General features: G+C 57.7%; 1 protein-coding gene across 1 annotated transcript; it reads right to left on the bottom strand.

Moving 5' to 3' along the window:
* Positions 1 to 1471: 1471 nt before the first annotated feature.
* PIK3R2 (phosphoinositide-3-kinase regulatory subunit 2) lies at positions 1472 to 18866 on the bottom strand. The gene is made up of 16 exons (XM_034946868.2): positions 18711 to 18866; positions 15798 to 16542; positions 11446 to 11538; positions 11040 to 11090; positions 10824 to 10955; positions 10514 to 10730; positions 9958 to 10043; positions 9699 to 9807; positions 9503 to 9601; positions 8864 to 9044; positions 8623 to 8748; positions 5708 to 5850; positions 4705 to 4881; positions 3465 to 3536; positions 3104 to 3274; positions 1472 to 2913 (listed from the first exon to the last, which is right to left on the bottom strand). The coding sequence occupies exons 2-16, from the start codon at positions 16117 to 16119 to the stop codon at positions 2706 to 2708; spliced, it is 2187 nt and encodes a 728-aa protein (XP_034802759.1). The 5' UTR covers positions 16120 to 16542; positions 18711 to 18866; the 3' UTR covers positions 1472 to 2705.
* Positions 18867 to 19564: the final 698 nt, after the last annotated feature.

Below are 19564 nucleotides of genomic sequence, written 5' to 3'. Positions count from 1 at the left end.
CCAGACAGGACACATGGCAGGGACAGTGCCTGGCAAGGCTGGGGGGCTCTGAGGCTAAGGGAGGCAGGTCCTGTCCCAAGGTCCCAGCAGTAGACTGGGTCAGAGTGGAGGTTTCTTTCTGCACTTGCCCCAGGTTCAGCCTTGTTGGGCCTTGAGAGGTGGCTGTACAGAACAGACAAGGACAGCGAGGCCCCAGGGTTGGGGAGGGCTGAAGGAACAATGACGTCGCAGTGGGGGTGTGGATTCTGGGTGTGATGGGGAGGGTGGTAAACAGGAGTCCAGGTCAAAGACGCCATGAGGCCACGCGTGGAGGCTTACGCGACTCAGGGAGGCTGAGGTGGGAGGATCACTAGAGGCCAGGAGTTTGAGACCCACCTGGAAAAGGGCAAGACCCTTTTTTTTTTTTTTTTTTTCTTGAGACAGAGTCTCACTCTGTCACCCAGGCTGGAGTACAGTGGCACGATCTTGGCTCGGTGCAGCGTTGACCTCCCAGGTTCATCTGATCTTCCTATCTCAGCCTCCCAAGTAGCTGGGATTACAGGCATGCGCCACCATGTCTGGCTAATTTTTTTTTGTATTTTTAGTGGAGACCAGGTTTTACCATGTTGGCCAGGCTGGTCTCAAACTCCTGAACTCAAGTGATCTGCCTGCCTCGGCTTCCCCAAGTGCTGGAATTACAGGTGTGAGCCACTGCACTCGGCAAGATCTTGTTTCTAAAAAAATTTAAAAATAATTAGCTGGACATGGTGACACACACCCGTAATCCAGTGACTCTAAAGGCTGAGATGAGAGGACTGCTTGAGGCTGGGAACCAGGAGCTTGAGGCTGTGAGTCGCGAGCTGTGTTCGCACAACTGCACTCCAGCCTGGGTGACAGAGTGAGACCTTGACTCTTTAAAAAGAAACACAAAAAACCCCACAGGGCTTCTGCTCAGCATCTCCTGGGACCCGGCGGGCTGTGCATGGGAGTGGGTGAGGAGAGGTCAGAGAAGAGCCTCCAATGCTGGCTGGAGGTGCCGACGACTTGAGAACATCAAAGACACGGGAGACTCCTCCCTGTGGCATGGGAGGGTTTTGACTTTTGACGCCACTTGGCAATGAATGAGGAAGCTGTGGATCAGGGAGGGGATACACCTTTCCCAAGGACACAGCTGATGGTTGCGATAGGGTTCAAATTTGGGGGTGGTGGGTGGGGGAAGCAGCTTGGAAGCACTTGAGGGGCTGGATGGGGTCTGGGGTCCCCTGAGCAGTCAGGAGCTCAGGATTCGAATCTCTCTCCTGTATGACCTTGGGCACTGCCTCAACCTCTCCGGGCTTGAGCAGCTAAACTGGGGGAGGGAGGGGTTGTCGGGTCTCAGAGGGGCTTGGAGTTAAACCCACGGGTCCGACCTGCTGTGACCCCCGTAGACACCAGGGTCCCCGACACGCAGAGGTGGTACTGAAGCCCAGTCACTGACAACAGAATCACCCACGACGTTTGATGTTTTATATCATATCAATAACAACGTACCGTACAAAACCTGCCTCCCAGCTCGTGGGGCAGGCAGTGTGGTGGCCAAGGGCAGCGTAGAAAACCAGGGCTCTTGTCCCAAAAAAGGAGAGGAAAGAGGGTTTTGCAGTCAAGGAAAAACAGAATCAAAACCCAACATGATCGAAGAGAAGCCCTGAATCTGCATCAGAGGGAGGGGCCGTGGGCAGTGTCGCAACTTGGCCACTGCGGCGGCACCAGTACGGGGAGCTGTGATTCCTAGGAGGGGTTGGGGCCAGCTCACAAGTTTATTTATTTTTTTGAGACGTAGGAGTCTCCCTCTGTTACCCAGGCTGGAGTGCAGTGGCACGATCTCTGCTCACTGCAACCTCCATCTCCTGGGTTCAAGAGATTCTCACGCCTCAGCCTCCCAAGTAGCTGGGATTACAGGCGGCCGCCACCACGCCCGGCTAATTTTTGTATTTTAGTAGATGCGGGGTTTCGCCATTTTGGCCAGGCTGGCCTCCAACTCCCGACCTCAAAAGATCCGCCCGTCTTGGCCTCCCAAAGTGCTGGGATTACAGGCATGAGCCACCGTGCCTGGCCTGCGAGTTTAATTATTTTTTCGGGGGTGGGTGAACTTCTCGCAGCGGCCCCCTTGTGGGGGTAACCCGGTGGCGGGTTTCACTTCGGGGTTTGGAGGGGAAGTTGGAGTCTGTGGGGCGGGTCCCGCCCGGCCCCGAATGTCACGGCCGAGGTTCTCGGAAGCAGCAGAGTGAAGTTCCTTCCTGCCCTGACCCCAGGTCTATGGCTTAAAAATCAGGGTGCCCAGGCTGGGGCCGCGCAGCCCAGGGGCCCTCTGTAAACATGGCAGGTGCAGCCAGAAGGGGCTTCCGGGACCCCGGGGGACCTGCGGTGGGCAGGGCAGAGGGTCAGGGTGACCAGAGCCATGGAGAGGACAATGCCCGGGGGACACGTAGATATGGGGTGGGGGAGGCAGGACCCCCAACATGGAGAGAGACAGGGGCCAAGAAAGAGAGAGAAAAGGAGACAGAGGGAGATCTGGAGAATGGCGGAGGGAAGGAAAGAGAAAGAGGGTGAGAGAACCCCAAACAAGAGCCAGAGCCGGAGAAATGAGGACCCCTGGATGTGGCTGGTCTGGTCCGTGGCTCCCGCCGCCGCAGCCTCCGGCGCAGACGGGCCCAGGGGCGGCTCTGCTTGGGGCGGGTCCTCGGTGCTCAGCGGGCGGCAGGCGGCGGGCCGGGGCCCGGGGCGCGCACTGGGTGCGCCAGGGTGACGGTGAGCGCGTCGTTGTGCTGCACCAGCGAGGCGTGCTGGTAGTGCAGCACCAGCTCCTTCAGCGACCCGTACAGGTTGTAGGGCTCCGCGAAGCCGAAGCCGGTGGCCGTGCGGTAGATGACGCAGTGCTTGGTGTCGCCGTCCACTCTGTGGGGGCAGACGAGAGGGGGGGTCGGAAGGCTGGCCTCCCCGGCAAGCTTTCCCCGTTCCAGGGCCGCATGCTCCCCTGTCCCGGATGACCCCACCAGGGACTCCGTCCCAAGGCCTGGCACGCGGCAGGCATTCAATGAGAGCTCTGGGAGGGACGCGGGAATCCCCACCGCTGCGGTCCACTCACACCACGGAGCAGGCGTAGCAGCCCCGCTGGCTGCTCTCGCGGATGAGGAAGGTGCCATCCCGCTTGCCGCTCAACATCTCCTCTGCCTGCGTGCGGTTGATCTTGCCCACGTACCAAGTGCGTTCCTCGTGGTGCGGGAGATCGTCCTCGTCCTCCATGAGTGCGTACTGGCTGGGGTGGGGGGGGGGTGGCGGGGGACGGCGGGGAGGGCCCTGGTCACTCACCTGCCAGCCTCCGAGGCTCCCCAGCTGCCTGGACAACTTTTCCTCCCTGGTGAACTCCTACTCATTCTTCGAAACCCACCCCAAATGGCCCCCTCCTCTGGGAAGCCCTCCCTGCCTCCCTCCAGGCGGTCACTCACTCCTCAGTCTCATTTTTAATCCCCAGCCACTCGTTGATTTTCTTCTGCCGGGCGCCTTTCTGGGTGAGCCACCTGAGAAGGAACAGGAAAGGTGGGCTTGTGCAGTTGTGTGGGTGCTGAGCCCACAGTGGGCCTGTCCGGTGGGAGGCAGGGTCTGGCTGAGGAGAGAGGGTTCTGGGTACAATATCTCCGGTTGCCACAAGAGGGCAGAGCTGACCTGGCTCAGGGCAGCCTGAACCCAGGGTGGCTCGCCCAGCTCTGCTGGGGAACCCTGACCCACACCCCTCATTTTTTTGTTTCTGTTAACGCCTATGGAGCCCCCCAAGAAGATGCCAGCCCAGGCCCCTCATCATCACCAGAGGCTCACTCCAGCACTGCTGGCCTTTGCACAGGGCAGCTGTCGGTTCTGTGCCTCAGTCTCCCCAGCTGTAAAGGGCAAACTTTACAAAGGGCTTGAAAAGGACCAAATGAACTCATAACGAGCACGGTGCTTAGCACAGCACCTGGCACGCGACAGTGCCCTCCCTGAGGCCCAAGAGGGAGGTGGAGGCTCTGGCTGAGGTCTTCAGGAGGTTGGTGGGTGGGGGCAGGGTTTGAACTGATTTGAACCCAGGACAGGGCTGCCGCAGCCACCCAGCATGGTAGGTTGCACAGCGGGCGATTTTTTTTTTCTTTTCTTTTTTGAGGCAGAGTGTTGCTCTGTTGCCCAGGCTGAACTGCATTGGCATAATCTCTGCTCACTGCAAACTCCACCTCCCAGTTCAAGCGATTCTCCTGCCTCAGCCTCTTGAGTAACTGGGATTACAGGCGCCCACCACCATGCCTGGCCGGGTTTTGTATTTTTTATTTTTAGTAGAGACAGGGTTTCACCATGTTGGCCAGGCTGGTCTTGAACTCCTGGCCTCAAGTGATCCATCTGCCCGCCTCAGCCTCCCAAAGTGCTGGGATTACAGGTGTGAGCCATTGTGCCCAGCCCAGCAGGAATTTTTGTGGAAGGCTTCCAACTTTCCACAAAATGGAATGGGATAGGAGTGACACTCCCATTACACACACCTCTGACTAAGCTGAGGCTGACCTATGGGAAAACTTTCAAGGGGCCCGGGAGGAACCGAGTTTAAGGGGTCTTGGGGCCCAGGAAGGGCCACTTGGTGGAGAGAGAGAGACTGAGACTCCTAGAGAGATCTCCATGTGCCGCAGCAGTTGCCAGGGAGCCGCAGGGAAGCACGGAGCCGCCACTTACACGAGGTACTGGTCTCGGATCTTGCGCAGCTGCATGAGGTCCGGCTTGAGGCTGTTCATGCGCTTGTCGATCTCTCTGTTGTCCGAGGCCTGGGCCCGCAGCTGCTGCTCCAGCTTCGTGCGGCTCTCATGGATCTCGGCAATGCGGGACTTGAGCCGCTCGGAGTTCAGCAGGATCCTGTGGGAGGGGTGGGGTGGCGCAGAGACCTCAGGGTTTTATCTCGGCTCACTGCACCCTCAAACTCCTGGGCTCAGGTGACCCTCCTACCTCAGCCTCCCGAGTAGCTGGGACCACAGGTGTGCACCACCATGTCTGGCTAACGTTTTAATATTTTTTGTAGAGGTAGATTTTGCCATGTTGCCCAGGCTGGTCTCAAACTCCTGGGATCAAGCAATCCTCCTGCCTCGGCCTCCCACAGTGTTGGGGTTGCAGGAATGAGCCATTGCACCCGGCCTCCAGGGTTTTCTCAAGGACCTACTTTGCACCAGACTATGTGCTTCCAGCCTCTGAGCCTGTGCATATGCTGTTTCCTCTGATTTCTCTTTCTAGCAAACTCCTATTCATCCTTCAAAGCCCATTTCCTTTTTTTTTTTTTTTTGAGACAGTCTTTCTCTGTCACCCAAGCTGGAGTGCAGTGGTGCAATCTCGGCTCACTGCAACCTCCAACTCCAGGTTCAAGCGATTCTCCTGCCTCAGCCTCCCAAGTAGCTGGGACTACAGGTGCGCACCATCACACCTAGCTAATTTTTGTATTTTTAATAGAGACAGGGTTTCACCATGTTGGCCAGGCTGGTTTCAAACTCCTGGCCTCAGGAGATCCACCCGCCTCGGCCTCCTAAAGTGCTGGGATTACAGGCCTGAGCCATCGCACCAGGCCCAAAGTCCATTTCAACAGACTACTCTTTGCCTCCAAGTGGCTGGCCTCCTTCTGCTTCCTTACCTCCCTGGCTTGTACTGCACCAGATCAGGGTGGGGTGGGGCAGGGCAGAGGTGCCAGACTCACCTTTGCATCTCTTTCTCGTTGCCCTCACGCCGGAAGCGCTCCAGGTATTCCTTGCTGCATTTCTCTTGAGTCTGGCCCTGCTCTTCAAAGATCTTGATAGTCTCATTGAAGGCCTCAATTGCAGTACGCTTCATCTGCAGCTCCTGGAGGAGGGGGCGCAGCTCAGCACCTCCTGGGACTCCCCAAAAGGCCCTCGTGAGGGGTAAAGGCACATCTCAACTCTGATATGGAGACTGCTCAAGCTGGTCCCTCTATCGGAGTGTCATTCTTCTAACGCCTGCTGCACCAAATGAACTCCTATTCAGCCTTCAAAACCCCACCCCCCAAACCCTCTTCTTCTTTACATCCTCCTACAGGTATCCACAAACACCTGGACCTGTTAACACTGCTAAGAATGAATGAGAGATCTAGTTGCTACAGCTCACAGGGCTTCTTGGGGGAGATGCTGCACTACGACTTTCCTTACATTGTCCCATGGACCCTTCCAACAACCCCTAACAAAGTAACAACTATTAACAGAGAAACTGAGGCTCAGGGCCAAAGTCAATTCTGAGGTTACAGTGCTCCTAACTGATCCTGGACAACTGTCTTGTCCATTTAGAGCCTCAGCTAACACATCAGTAAAAAGGGGACAGAGGCCAGGGGTGGTGGCGATTGCCTGTAATCCCAGCTAGTAGGGAGGCTAAAGTGGGAGGATCTCTTGAACCCTGAGGAGTCTGAGGCCAGCCTGGGCAACATGGTGAGACAGCACCTCAAAATTTTTTTTGTTTGAGATGGAGTCTTGCTCTTGTCGCCCAGGCTGGAGCAGTGGCGTGATCTTGGCTCACTGCAACCTCTGCCTCTTGGGTTCAAGTGATTCTCCTGCCTCAGCCTTCGAAGTAGCTGGTATTACAGGTGTGAGCCACCATGCCCGGCTAATTTTTTTTTTTTTTTTTTTTTTTTTGAGACGGAGTCTCACTCTGTCCCAGGATGGAGTGCAATGGTGTGATCTCGGCTCACTGCAACCTCCACCTCTCAGGTTCAAGCTATTCTCCTGCCTCAGTCTCTTGAGTAGCTGCGATTACAGGTGCATGCCATGACGCCTAATTTTTTGTATTTTTAGTAGAGACAGGGATTCACCATGTTGGCCAGACTGGTCTTGAACTCCTTACCTCGTGATCCACCTGCCTCAGCCTCCCAAAGTGCTGGGATTACAGGCTTGAGCCACTGTGCCTGGCTCGGCTAATTTTTTTATCTTTTTGGTAGAGATGGGGTTTCACCATGTTGGCCAGGCTGGTCTCAAACTCCTGACCTCAGATGATCTGCCTGCCTCGGCCTCCCAAAGTGCTGGGATTACTGGCATGAGTCACTGTGCCCGGCCCACCTTTTAATTTTATTAAATTTTTTTTTTCTTTTTTTTTTTAAACTTCGGGAGGCCGAGGCAGCCAGATCACTTGAGGCCAGGAGTTCGAGACCAGCCTGGCCAACACAGCAAAACCCCATCTCTACTAAAAATACAAAAATTAGCCAGGCATGGTGGCACGTGCCTGTAGTCCCAGTTACTTGGGAGGCTGAGGCAGGAGAATCACTTGAACCAGGGAGGCGGAGGTTGCAGTGAGCTGAGATCATGCCACAGCACTCTAGCCTGGATGACAGAGCAAGACACTGTCTCAAAAAAAAAAAAAAAGAGGACAGAAAACCCTTAGGGTACTAGGGACGACTGAGGAATTCCCAGCTGTTCCACCTGAATCTATTCCCTCTCAACTTGCAAAAGAAGCTTATTAGCACAGTCCTTGAGTGACAAAACCTTTCACTTAATTTTTATTTTATTTTTTTAAGAGACAAAGTCTTGCTATGTTACCCAGGCTAGTCTTGAACTCCTGGGCTCAAGCGATCCTCCCGCCTCAGCCTTCCGAGTAGCTGGGATTAGAGGTGCGCGCCCTGCACCTGGCATGATTTCATTTTGAATAACATCTTGATTGAAGGGGACATAAGTAATCAAGGTCCCTGGTTCCATTCTGCAGATGGGAAAACTGAGGGCCAGCTGGAGATAGGCTCATCCTGGACACTCCCCAGGTCCTGGCTCAGCCACTCCTGTGAGGCTGGTTGGGCCCTTCTCATCTGTCCTTTTTTGGTTTTGTAAAAGCTTGTACACTTATTTTTTTATTTTAATTATTATTATTTTTTTAGATGGAGTTTTACTCTTGTCACCCAGGCTGGAGTGTAGTAGCACGATCTTGGTTCATTGCAATCTCTGCCTCCCAGGCTCAAGCGATTCTCCTGCCTCAGCCTCCTGAGTAGCTGGGATTACAGGCGTCCGCCACCATGCCCAGCTAATTTTTGTATTTTTAGTAGAGACAGGGTTTCAACATGTTGGCCAAGTTGGTCTCGAACTCCTGACCTCAGGTGATCCACCCATCTCGGCCTCCCAAAGTGCTGGGATTACAGGCGTGAGCCACCCCACCCAGCCTCGTACGCTTATTTCTGTTTTTATTTGTTTTTAGAGACAAGGTCGTGCCCTGTCACCCAGGCTGGAGTGCAGCAGCATGATCACAATTCAATGCAGCCTCAAACTCCCAGGCTCAAGGGATCCTCCCACCTCAGCCTCCTGAGTAGCTGGGAGTAGAAGCATGCACCACGACACCCAGTTAATTTTTAAATTTTTTTGTAGATGGGTCTCCCTATGTTGCCTAGAAGGATCTTGAACTGTTGGGCTCAAGTGATCCTCCTGTCTCTGCCTCCCAAGTACACAGACGGGAGCCACTGTGCCTGGCCTTATTTCTATGTTTTTAGAACAGCCCTTGGTGCTAACTGCCTGCTCTGTGACCTGCAACTGGATATTCATCCTCAAGTCCTCTGGGGTTGGTCATCCTGCTCCCAGCCTTGCCACTGCCCCTCTATGTCTCGGTTTCCCTCATGTATGGGGCCTGGAGTACCTGGGAGGTCCGTGTGTACTCTTCATAAAGCTGGTCATACTCGCGGCTCTTGTCCTGGTACTGCTGGTGATAGACCTTAAGCTGGGCGCCCACTGCCTCCACACTGTCCTCCTTGACAATCTGGTCCTGGAGATACGTGGCGGAATGAGGGGAGATGCATAGCCTGGTCGGGTCTACCTAGGAAACTGAGGCCTGGGGCCAGCCAGGTGCTACCCTCCCGGGCTCCCAGGCCAGCACGGACCTGCTGGTATTTGGACACAGGGTAGAGGAGCCGTGTGTCCAGCTTGGCGTTGTACTGGGCCAGAGACTCGTGGCGGTAGTGATTGATGAGGTCCACAACGGAGCAGAAGGTGAGTGGCTCTGAGAAGCCATAGTGCCCATCTCGGTGGAAGACCTTGATCAGCTTATTGTTCCCGCCTTTCCTGGGGGAGGAGAGGGGTGTCGGCACCCAGTGGGACCCCGCACCTGACCCTCAATCCCTGTCCCCTTTTTTTTTGAGACAGAGTCTTGCTGCTCTGTTGTCCAGGCTGCAGTGCAGTGGTGCGATTTCGGCTCACTGCAACCTCCACCTCCCGGGTTCAAGCAATTCTCCTGCCTCAGCCTCCCGAGTAGCTGGGATTACAGGCATCCATCACCATGCCTGGCTAATTTTTTTTTTATTTTTTAGTAGAGACGGGGTTTCACCATGTTGGCCAGGCTGGTTTTAAACTCCTCACCTCAGGTGATCTGCCAGCCTCAGCCTCCCAAAGTGCTGGGATTACAGGTGTAAGCCACCGTGCCTGGCCCCCCATTCTTGAAACCGCACATGTTCTATCCCCTCTGAACTCCCGGTCTCTGTGACCTGTGACCCCCAGTTATCCTTGCAGGGACAGGCCCCCACCTGAGGGTCAGCGTGTACTCGCCCTGGATCTTGCTAGAAGCATCTCGGACTAGGAAGGTGCCATCGGGAGTGTCCCGGAGTTTCTCGTTCACCTCCTCCCTGTGGGAACATCCAACATTGGGACTGCCGAGCCACCTGGAGACCCCGCTCACCCTGTGACACCTCCTTGGTCCCTGGCCCCCTGCCAGCAACCTACCTTGAAATGTCCCCCCAGTACCACTCAGCATCCTGCAGGGAGGGTGGGCTCCCTCCATTGGCCAGGACTGTGGGGGCCGGCTTTGCCTTGGGGGGTTTAGGCGGCAGCGCTGGGGGACAGGAAAACAAATGCATCCTGAGCACCGACTGTATACTGTGGCTGCCTCCCACTGCAACCAGCCTGCTGATGCCGGCAGCACTCAGGGATCAGTATTTACGGCCCCCAACGGGAAGAAATGACAGCAATACAGGGGACTCACCTGGGGGCGCAACCTCCTGCTCTTCCAAGTGTTCCTGAAGCAGCTTCTCCACCAGCAGCGCCGGGAAGTCAGGGCTGGGCTCACTCCTTAGGGGGAAGGGGAGTGTGGTGAGGGCTGGGTAGGGCCTGTCCGCCCACGCATGTGCACAGGATTGTGCGTGCGCTTGCACGCCTGGGGGTATATACGAGACAGTATGTGCAGCGCGGAGGAGGAGATGATACAGGCACATGTGCGAGGCCAGCTCCCTCATAGCTGTATGCAGTAAGTGCTCCATAGATTCTCACACAAAGGCGAGCGAGAGACCAGTACCGGAGCTGCGACGAGCAGAAGGGAAGGTGCAGGCACCACCCACATGCTTCGGGACTAGGCCCCTTCACCTTCTGTCCCACGACTCAGGAGCCCAGGTCCCCTCTCCGTCATCACAAGAACGCAGCTTCTCACTCTGGACCCCATCCCCTCCCTTCTTAGGGTCTAGACGCCGCTCACTCTGGCCATGCCCCGCCCGCCCCACCCCAAACTCCACCCCTGCTCGCTCCGGCTCCGCCCCGCCCCTCACCCGTCGGGAGCGCCCCCTGGCGGCGGCGAGGACGGCGGCGGCGGCGCGCGCAGCAGCAGCGGCCCAAAGGTGGCGCCCAGGGCCCGGACCGCGGGACCCAGGGCCGGGGCGCGGCGGGCCACGCGGCCCAGGTGCTGGAGCAGGAAGCGCAGCGTGAGCGCGCGGTGCAGCGGCAGCGTCGGTGGCTCCAGCGCCGGCCCCACGGGCCCCGCGGCCTCTGCGGACAGATGGCCAGGGCAGGGTGAGCCAGGCCTGGGCCCTCCCACCCGCTACAGCCCCCTCCTTCCCCCGGGCTACCCGCCAGGCTCACCCCGCAGGGCCCGGCGCGCCTCGGCCGAGGCCTCGGGGGTCACGAGCGGCGCGGGCAGTGCCAGCAGGAAGCTCTTAATGCCGTCAGCCAGGGCTGCCGTGTCCCACTGATCCACGTCGCTCAGGGACCAGTCTGCGGGTGCAGGGGAGCACACGTCCAACTCATGTGTACTGGGGCCCCCAGCCTCCTCCCAACCCCAATGAGGCTCCCCTTCACCTGTACGCGGTGCGGGCAGCTCCGGGCGGTAGTGAGATTCGCTGTCCAGCCCTGGGGGTGAAGGGGACAGGCGAGTCAGCTCTCAAATGCTGCCCCGACCCCGTGAGGCCTGGACTGGCCGCTCAACCCCCCTGCAGTCTCCCTTTGCTGCTCAGAGATAAGGGCATGGGAGGGGTGGGGAGGGAGAACTGGGAGAGGGCACAGCACATGCAGTGGCCTGGTCATGTTCACCTTCCCATCTTCCCTTAGGAGTCACTCTGTGCCCTATTCAACATAGAGGCCCAGGGCATCCAGGCTCAGCCTGTTTCCGTGCAGCATGAGCTTGGAGGCCCTGTGAGGGGATGAGTCGCCTGTCACTAGAGGTAAGCAAGCAGAATCCAGGGGCTGCAGCCAGGCTGGAACTTACCTGTCCTTTCAATGGCCTCCACAAGCTTCACCAGAAGAGGGGGAGCCACATCAGGTGGGGAGAACTGCTCGGGCAAGTCGGGGAGTGTGAGGCCTGGTGGGGGAAACAGGGGGGTTGCATGTTGGTGGGGTTCCTGGAAGGAGCCCAGCCCCTCTCTTTGCTGGCTGAACCTCAGCTGGGGCAGTTTGAAGCAGGGCCCAGCTCAGGCAAGTGCTTGGCACCTTGACTCCCATCCGCAGGAGGCTGCAAGACCTTGGGTGGAGGGGCTGGGAAAGGGCAGAATTGATGGGACACAATTTTCTGGGTTAGAATACGAGGAGTTCACACAACTTCACAGACTAGGTGGAGTGCGCTGAATAAAGTCCCCAAAAAGATATGTCCAAGTCCTCATCCCTGGTACCTGTGACCTTATTTGGAAATAGGTCTTTGCAGGTGTAAGGAAAGCAAGAATCTGTACATGAGACCAGCCTGGCATTAGGGTGGACACTAAACCCACTGGCTGATGTCCTTGCAACAAGAGAAAGCCGGCCAGGATGGCGGCTCAAGCCTGGAATCCCAGCACTTTGGGAGACCGAGGTGGGTGGATCACCTGAGGCCAGGAATTCGAACCAGCCTGACCAACATGGTGAACCTGTCTCTACTAAAATCAGAAAAATTAGCTGGGCGTGGTGGTGGGTGCCTGTAATCCCAGCTACTCGGGAGGTTGAGGCAGGAGAATCGCTTGAACCCGGGAGGCGGAGGTTGCAGTGAGCCAAGATTGCACCACTGCACTCCAGCCTGGGCGACAGAGCAAGACTCCGTTTCAAAAATAAATCAACAGGCCGGGTGCGGTGGCTCACGCCTGTAATCCTAGTACTTTGGGAGGCTGAGACCAGCAGGTCACTTGAGGTTAAGAGTTCAAGACCAGCCTGGCCAACATGGTGAAACCCCATCTCTACTAAAAATACAAAAAAAAAAATGAGCCAGGTGTGGTGGTGCACACCTGTAATCCCAACTACTCAGGAGGCTGAGGCAGGAATTGCTTGAACCCAGGAGGCGGAGGTTGCAGTGAGCTGAGATCATGCCATAGCACTCCAGTCTGGGTGACAGAGTGAGACTCTGTCTCAAAAAAAAGAAGAGAAAGCCAAGGCAGAGACTGGAATAATCAACCCATGCACGAGAGGAATGAATGCCTGGAGGCACCAGAAGCTGCAAGGAAGGAAACTTCAGAGGGGGCATGACCCTGATTTTGGACTTCCAGCCTCCAGAAACATGACAGAATAAGTTTCTGTTGTGGTGGGGTGCAAAGGCTCACGTCTGTAATCTCAACACTTTGGGAGGCCAAGGCGGGAGGATCCTTTGAGTCCAGGAGTTCAAGACCAGCCTGGGCAACAGAGTGAGACCCCCATCTCTTAAATAATTAAAAAAAAAAAAAAAAAAAAGGAGGCCAGGCGCAGTGGCTCACTCCTGTAATCCCAGCACTTTGGGAGGCCGAGGTGAGCATATCACTTGTGGTCAGGAGTTTGAGACCAGCCTGACCAACATGGTAAAACCCTGTCTCTACTAGAAATACAAAAATTAGCCAGGCGTGGTGGCACGTGCCTGTAATCCCAGCTACTCGGGAGGCTGAGGCAGGAGAATCGCTTGAACCCGGGAGGCAGAGGTTGCAGGAGCCGAGATTGCGCCATTGCACTCCAGCCTGGGCGACAAGAGCGAAACTCCATCTCAAAACAAAACAAAACAAAACAAAAAGATACATTAATTAATAAATAACATTTCCATTGTTTGAAGCCACCTAGTTGGTGGTAATTTTTGTGGCAGCCACTGAAAGTCATATAGCAGGTTTGGGCTCTGCCACAACCTGCTGTGCAATCTTGGCCACAGGACCTGCCCTCTCTGGGCCTCAGTTCCTTCAAATGAAAAATGGGCCAATGACATTGCCTCTCATTTTTTTTGAGACAGGTTCTTGCTTTGTCACCCAGGTTGGAGTGCAGTGGCGCAATCCTAGCTCACTGCAGCCTCAAACTCCTGGCCCCTAACGATCCACTTGCCTTGGCCTCGTTTTTTTTGTTGTTGTTGTTGTTTTTTTTGAGATGGAGTCTTGCTCTGTCACCCAGGCTGGTGTGCAGTGGCATGATCTTGGATCACTGCAACCTCCATCTCCCAAGTTCAAGCGATTCTTGTGACTTAGCCTCCTAAGTAGCTGGAATTATAGGTGGGTGCCACCATGCCTGGCTAATTTTTGTATTATTTTAGTAGAGATGGGGTTTTACCCTGTTGGCCAGGCTGGTCTTGAACTCCTGACCTCAAGTGATCCACCCGCCTTGGCCTCCCAAAGTGCTGGGATTACAGGCATGAGCCACTGTGCCCGGCCTGCTTCTCCCTTCTTGATGCAAACAAAAAAGTGGTTGAAAGGAAAGAAAAGAAAAATATCCCGGCCTGGGTCAGAACAGCTTCCTTCCAAGGACCATGACCCATTTTCTTAATCATTTTGCTTCTAAAAAATTATTTCTTCCCCAAATTAAAATTTAGAAAAGAAAGAAAATTATTGCTCCCCTTTTGGAAAAGCTCAAACCCCTCCTAGCGGGTGCCGGCGGCATCCTGGGCCCAGCCCCCTCCCAGCCCTGGCTTCCCAGCACTACAGGGCCTTTTGTGTGCAGCATCCCCGCCTCAGCAGCTCGCTGTCTGCCACCATTGGACGCTGCTCTGGCCCTCGGCGGGGACGCCCTGGCACACAGCAGGGGCAAGCTGGGGCCTGCGGGGCCTCCCTGAGTGATGGGCCAGGTGGCGCCTCAAGCTGGAGAAAGGCCCAGCTGCAACGAAAACGCCAAAAAAAAAAAAAAAAGGAAAAAGACAAGGAGGAGGTGGAGGTGGGTGACACTCTGGCCGGTGGGTTGGGAAACTCAACCCCGAGAGTGGCCTGGGATCAGTCTGCAGAATGGGGAGGGGGTTCCCATCAGAACTGCATCACCCTGACTTCGCAGGTGAGGAATTGTGGGTCAGAGGGGCTGCAACCTCCCCCGTGGGTGCACAGCCAGGTGGGGCTCAGGTGACTTCAGCACATTTCCGAGGGGTTGGGTCCCAGCATCCCCAGGGACCAACCCTGTTGTTTCCAGATGAGGAAACTGAGGCCTCGAGGGGGCGGGTTCTGGCCGAGGTCACATAACCCTGGAAGATTCAGAGGGTGGGGCTGGGCAGCCGCCCCACGTGGGGCCGTGTATGGTGGCTGGACAGAGGCCAGGCAGAGGAGGGAGGTGGCTGTTACCAGGGGGAGAGGCAGATTCTGGCTGGGAGCCCGGACGGGGCCGCCTCCTGCTCCTTCAGGCCGAGGCAGGACGCAGGCCTGGGCCCTGGAGATACCAGATGCCGGGAGGCTGGGGCCAGCGTCGCACCACCTCAGCACCCCCTATTCCGCCCTGCGCTGGGGGACTCTGGTTTGCCTTTGGGCAATGTCACCCTGGCACAAAGCAGGCCTGGCACCTCCCGGGGCTTTGGCCTCCCTGGGTGACCAACTGGTTCCAAGTACGGCATTTGACGGCCTTGCACTCAGGCCTCCCGGTCTGCACACAGGGCCTTTTGCTGGGCTGCTGGGAGGGTCGGAGCAGACCATGCCGAGCATGCAGCACCTCTTAGCCTCCTCCTTGCAACCTGGGCCTCAGTTTCCCCGGCCAGAGCCCACACTCCCTGCCCATTAAACAGCAGTCACTGAGTGGGCTCGGTGCCCCCGATTCTCCACACCTGGCACACCCCTGGCAAGTGGTGATGGCCAAAGGTCTTTGAAGAGGGATGTGGGGTCCTCATACCCCACTGTGCTGTGTGGCCTCAGCTGAGCAGCCCACATCCCACCCTCCTTGTGGCTTCATTTTGGAAATCAGGGTCTCCAAAGGGGTTCTTCAAGGGACCCTGTCTGCAAAAGGCAGGATGAAGCTAGGCTGAGCCTCTGAATCCTACTGAACACTCTCCATTGTCCTCAAAATCAATCCCACTAAGTCCTCCAGGCCAGCGCACATTGCCCTCCCCTTCCTCCCTCTGGTCCTCCTGCTGGCCGTTCCCGCCATTAGAGTTCTACTCCACAGCCTCTGCCCTCGCTGCCCCCACTGCCTTGAGCTTCCACCCTCGCATCTTCCCATGCAAGCCCCCTTCCTCATGGCATGTGTCACCTCCTGAACCCACTCTCATCCCTTCTTGAACCAGAAGCTCATAAGGGCAGGAACAGGCCTTGTGTCCACTGCTGAGCCTAGCACTGAAGACACTTGTCAAATGACCAAATGTCCTTTTTCCTCCTTCCTTGGAGATCCCATTGCCTCACTGGACAGGAGACCAAGGGTCTGAGGGGACCACCCCCCTTTCCAGGGCCCCTGCTTGCTGCTCACCTGGCTCAGGGGCCCCATCACGGGGCCTGGCGGGCAGTGGGCGGGGGCCCCGTGGGCGAGGGCCGGGCCGGGCCAGGGCCACGGGCCCCAGGAACTCCACATAGGTGCCAGGGAAGTCACCTCGCTGCCGTGTGCGCTCGTTGAGGCCGGGCATCCAGCCCACGCTCTGTGGGCAGCGCTCGCCACCCTCGGCCACGCCCAGCGCCTGCAAGGCCGCCCGGCTCACTACCAGCACGTCGCCGGGCAGCAGCTCCAGGTCCTCCGGCCGCTCCCGGCGGAACGGGTACAGAGCGCGGTACTGGAAGCCCTCAGGGCCCGCCATGGCCGCGTGGGTGGGGTGGGGTCTGAATGGTTAGGTGGCTGCTTGGAGCCCCACTGGCCCCATTGGTTGAAGCAGGGCTGGGAGGGTCCGCTGGGTTGGCTTGGGGTGCTGGGACCTCTATCTCCAGCAGTCACAGGCGACCACGGGGGCCGCTCATGCCTCGCTTCAAATTATTCCATGACCCTTACAAGGGCCACTCGTCACTGGGTCCACCATTCGTCAACTGGTGGGAGGGAGTTGGTGGTGTGGTGTCAGGTCACTGGGCCATTGAGTCCTCCATCAGCAGGTGAGGCTGGGGCAGGCCGCTCACGCCCTCACACGGAGGGCCATGGGCGCCCAAGGCTGGCGGCTCTGCTGGCTGCACCAGACAAGGGAGCCAAGGGTGCAGGCTGCCACCATGCTCGGCCAGCCGAGGACGCCGACCTAGGGAGACAGGGATAGGGCAGCGTTAGCCAGGCCAACTCCTCTCACCCCCAACACGGAGATGGGCCCAAATCCTGATTTGGAATTCCCTGAATCACTGGGTGACCTTGGGGCCAGTCCCTCTCAGGGCCTCAGCTTCTCCATCTGTAAAATGGGTATACTGACAGCCTTCCCTTGGAGCTGCTGGGAGTAGAGTTCCCAAGAACCTACCCCAGGTATACTACATGCTCAGTAAATCAGTTTTTTTTTTTTTTTTTTTTTTGAGATAGCGTCTTGCTCTGTCACCCAGGCTGGAGTGCAGTGGTGTGATCTCAGCTCACTGCAACCTGTCTCCCAGATTCAAGCGATTCTCCTGCCTCAGCCTCCCGAGTAGCAGGCCACCACACCCAGCTAATTTTTGTATTTTTAGTAGAGACGAGGTTTCACCATGTTGGCCAGGCTGGTCTTGAACTCCTGACCTCAAGTGATCTGCTCGCCTTGGCCTCCCAAAGTGCTGGGATTACAGGCATGAGCCACCTTGCCCAGCCTTTTTTTTTTTTTTTTTTTTCCAATAGAGGTGGGGTCTTGCTATGTTGCCCAGGTTGGTCCCAAACTCCTGGGCTGAAGCAGTCCTCCCGCCTCTGCCTTCCAAAGTGTTGGGATTACAGGTGTGAGCCACCGCGCCCGGCCAGTAAACAGGCTTTTCATGACCCCTGTTACAGATGGGGAAACTGAGGCTCAGAGCAGGGAGGTATCTAGGGCCGTGCAGTAGGCCAGGAGGAAGCCAGGACTTACACCTAAATCTGCCGACTTGGTCCAGTTGGACATGAGGGGGCAGCAGCCAGGTGGCCAGATACCTAGGGCAGGGAGGACGCAATGGAGGCCACTCCGGGTGCTTTGGGAGCTCCATAGAGGGGTCAGGCCAGCTGAACTAAGAGGTAGGGAACAAAGTCCAGGAAGAGGCCCCTACACAAGCAAAGGCCTCGAGGTGAGTCCAAGCAAATGGACCTCCAGTCTCTGCAGAGGAGGAGTGAGTGGGCTGGCAGGTAGCTCCAGCCTGGGGCCAAGAGTAGGCACAAAATGCAGATGGGGAGGTGCTTAGAAGGAACCTTAGCCCCAGGGAGGGACAGGGAGCCAGGAGAAGGTGGGGGTACTGCAGCTGAGGAGGAGGGGAGGCTGCCGGCAGCAGGGCATTGATCATTCCCCAGGAGTCCCAGCCTGGGGAGGCGGAGATAGGCACACATTCCCAGCCTAGCCCTGCGGGTTCAGACGCCCTGTGATGGACAGGGCTAGGGTCGGGGGATGGACGTGCTGTTCTAGAGAATGGATCATCACAGCGGATAGGAAGGCGCGATAGGCAGACGGAACGGCACATGCAAAGCCTTGGCAGTGGGTTAAGTTGCTTGTCAAGGATTCAGGGTGGCTATAAGGATAGGTGCTATCCACCAAGAGGCCCGAGTGTCAGGTGGAGGCTCTGAGCATCCTTCAGTCACGGGGAACCCCAAGAGGTGTCCGAGCAGGGCGGAGGGGCGCCACATTCTCGGGTGCCCAATTTACCCATTCCCAGGCCTCTGTTACCCTCATTCTACAGGTGGGGAAACTGAGGCCCCGAGAGGGGATGCCCAGGAAACCGCCTGGATCTGCCTGCCAGCCCGCCCCCACGCCCCGGTGTGCGCGCCCCGGGAGCAGCGCTCCCCGAATCCGGGAGGCGGGAGGGGCGGGGCAGGCAGGGCTGGGGGCTCCGCGGGTGAAGGCAGGGCCTGAGCGCTCACACAGACGCGCACTTGGGTCTGCGTGGACCCGGCCACCCGGCTAGGGGACCGGAAGTGGGTTCGACCCCCGGCCCTCCCGCACCCCATTCTGCCCCGCACAATGCCTGGGCACCCCTCGGTACTATTCGAAGCCCCATTCCAGGCAGGGCCTCCCCTCATTTGGGGCCGCGGCTCCAGTCCGGTATCTTGGACGCGGGGAGTCTCCCCATTCTGCCCCGACCGTCCCAAGGAGGCTGCACCGCTGCGGAGCCGAGCCCGAGGCCCCCCCTTGCCTGCGGCCCCCCCCAGTTCCCGCGGGGCCCGACGCAGCCTGGCGCTTGCGTTCTAGCTTCCACCGGGGCCCGGCACTGCCCCCGGGCGCCCCGCATTTAAGCACACTCCCAGCCGCCCCCGCCACGAGGGCCAGTCAGGACTCACCTGGTCGCGGCCGCCACCGCCGCCGCAGCCGCCGTCACACCAAGCCAAGCCCGCCCCGTGGCTCCACCGCGGCCACCGTCGCCGCAGCCGCGGGATCCCCGCCTCCGCCGCCGCCACGGTTCCGAGCGGCCTGGCCCGCCCCCGGCGGAAATGCCCGAGCGTATTCGGGCCGGGCGGGTGAACCGAGGCCGAGGCGGAGCCTGAGGGAAGGGGGCACCCGAGTGTTTCCGGAAGTAGCCGAACGTAATCCCGCGGGACTGGTGGACTAGAGGGTGCCCCCGAGACAGCCGAGCGTTTCCAGAGGTAGCCGAGTGCAATCGGGTCGGCGAGGGATCCGAGACTGGGCTCGGCTGGGCTTAGAGACGCCCGAGCGCTTCCGGAAATGGCCGAACACTCTCTACGGCCGGACTGGCACAACTGAGGCTGATCCCCAAGACCGCGGAGCGTTTCTGGAAATAACCAAATGTGCTCAGTGCCCAATGGAGGCCTTGGGAGTTTAGACCCAGAGGCGACCGCCAGCTTATGGAAATTACTGAAGCATAGATGGTTCCAGGGGACAAATGAGGCGTTCTCAAGCTCAGCAAACAGGGGGCAGTAGAGTGGGGAAAGGGCCTGCCGCAAAAAGCAGAAGTCGGAGAAAGCCAGGGTTGAAGGAGTTTCCATGGCAACCCAGAGCGTCCGGAAACAGCCGACGATCTCGACCCCTACGGGCACTAGAACTTAGCGGACTTGAGCCCAGATGCCGACGGTTTCCGGAAATAGCCGAACGCACTCGGAGATGGGGCTGTAGCCAAGAGTGTTTGCAAGCCGGCTGAGCGCCCCGGAAGTAACGGATTGCTCTAGGGCTGGGCCGG

Source organism: Pan paniscus, chromosome 20 (genome assembly GCF_029289425.2).
Source record: "Pan paniscus chromosome 20, NHGRI_mPanPan1-v2.0_pri, whole genome shotgun sequence".
Classification (NCBI taxonomy): Eukaryota; Metazoa; Chordata; class Mammalia; order Primates; family Hominidae; genus Pan; species Pan paniscus.
Note: the sequence above shows the minus strand (reverse complement) of the source record. Positions and strands in the feature narration are given on the sequence as shown.

Coding starts and splice junctions, on each gene's coding strand:
- PIK3R2 (XM_034946868.2), bottom strand. CDS start 16,119: ATGGCGGGCCCTGAGGGCTTCCAGTACCGCGCTCTGTACCCGTTCCGC. Junction 11,539..15,797: donor TGATGGGGCCCCTGAGCCAG/GTGAGCAGCAAG, acceptor TTCCCCCACCAG/GCCTCACACTCCCCGACTTG. Junction 10,731..10,823: donor GGCGCGCCGGGCCCTGCGGG/GTGAGCCTGGCG, acceptor ATCTGTCCGCAG/AGGCCGCGGGGCCCGTGGGG.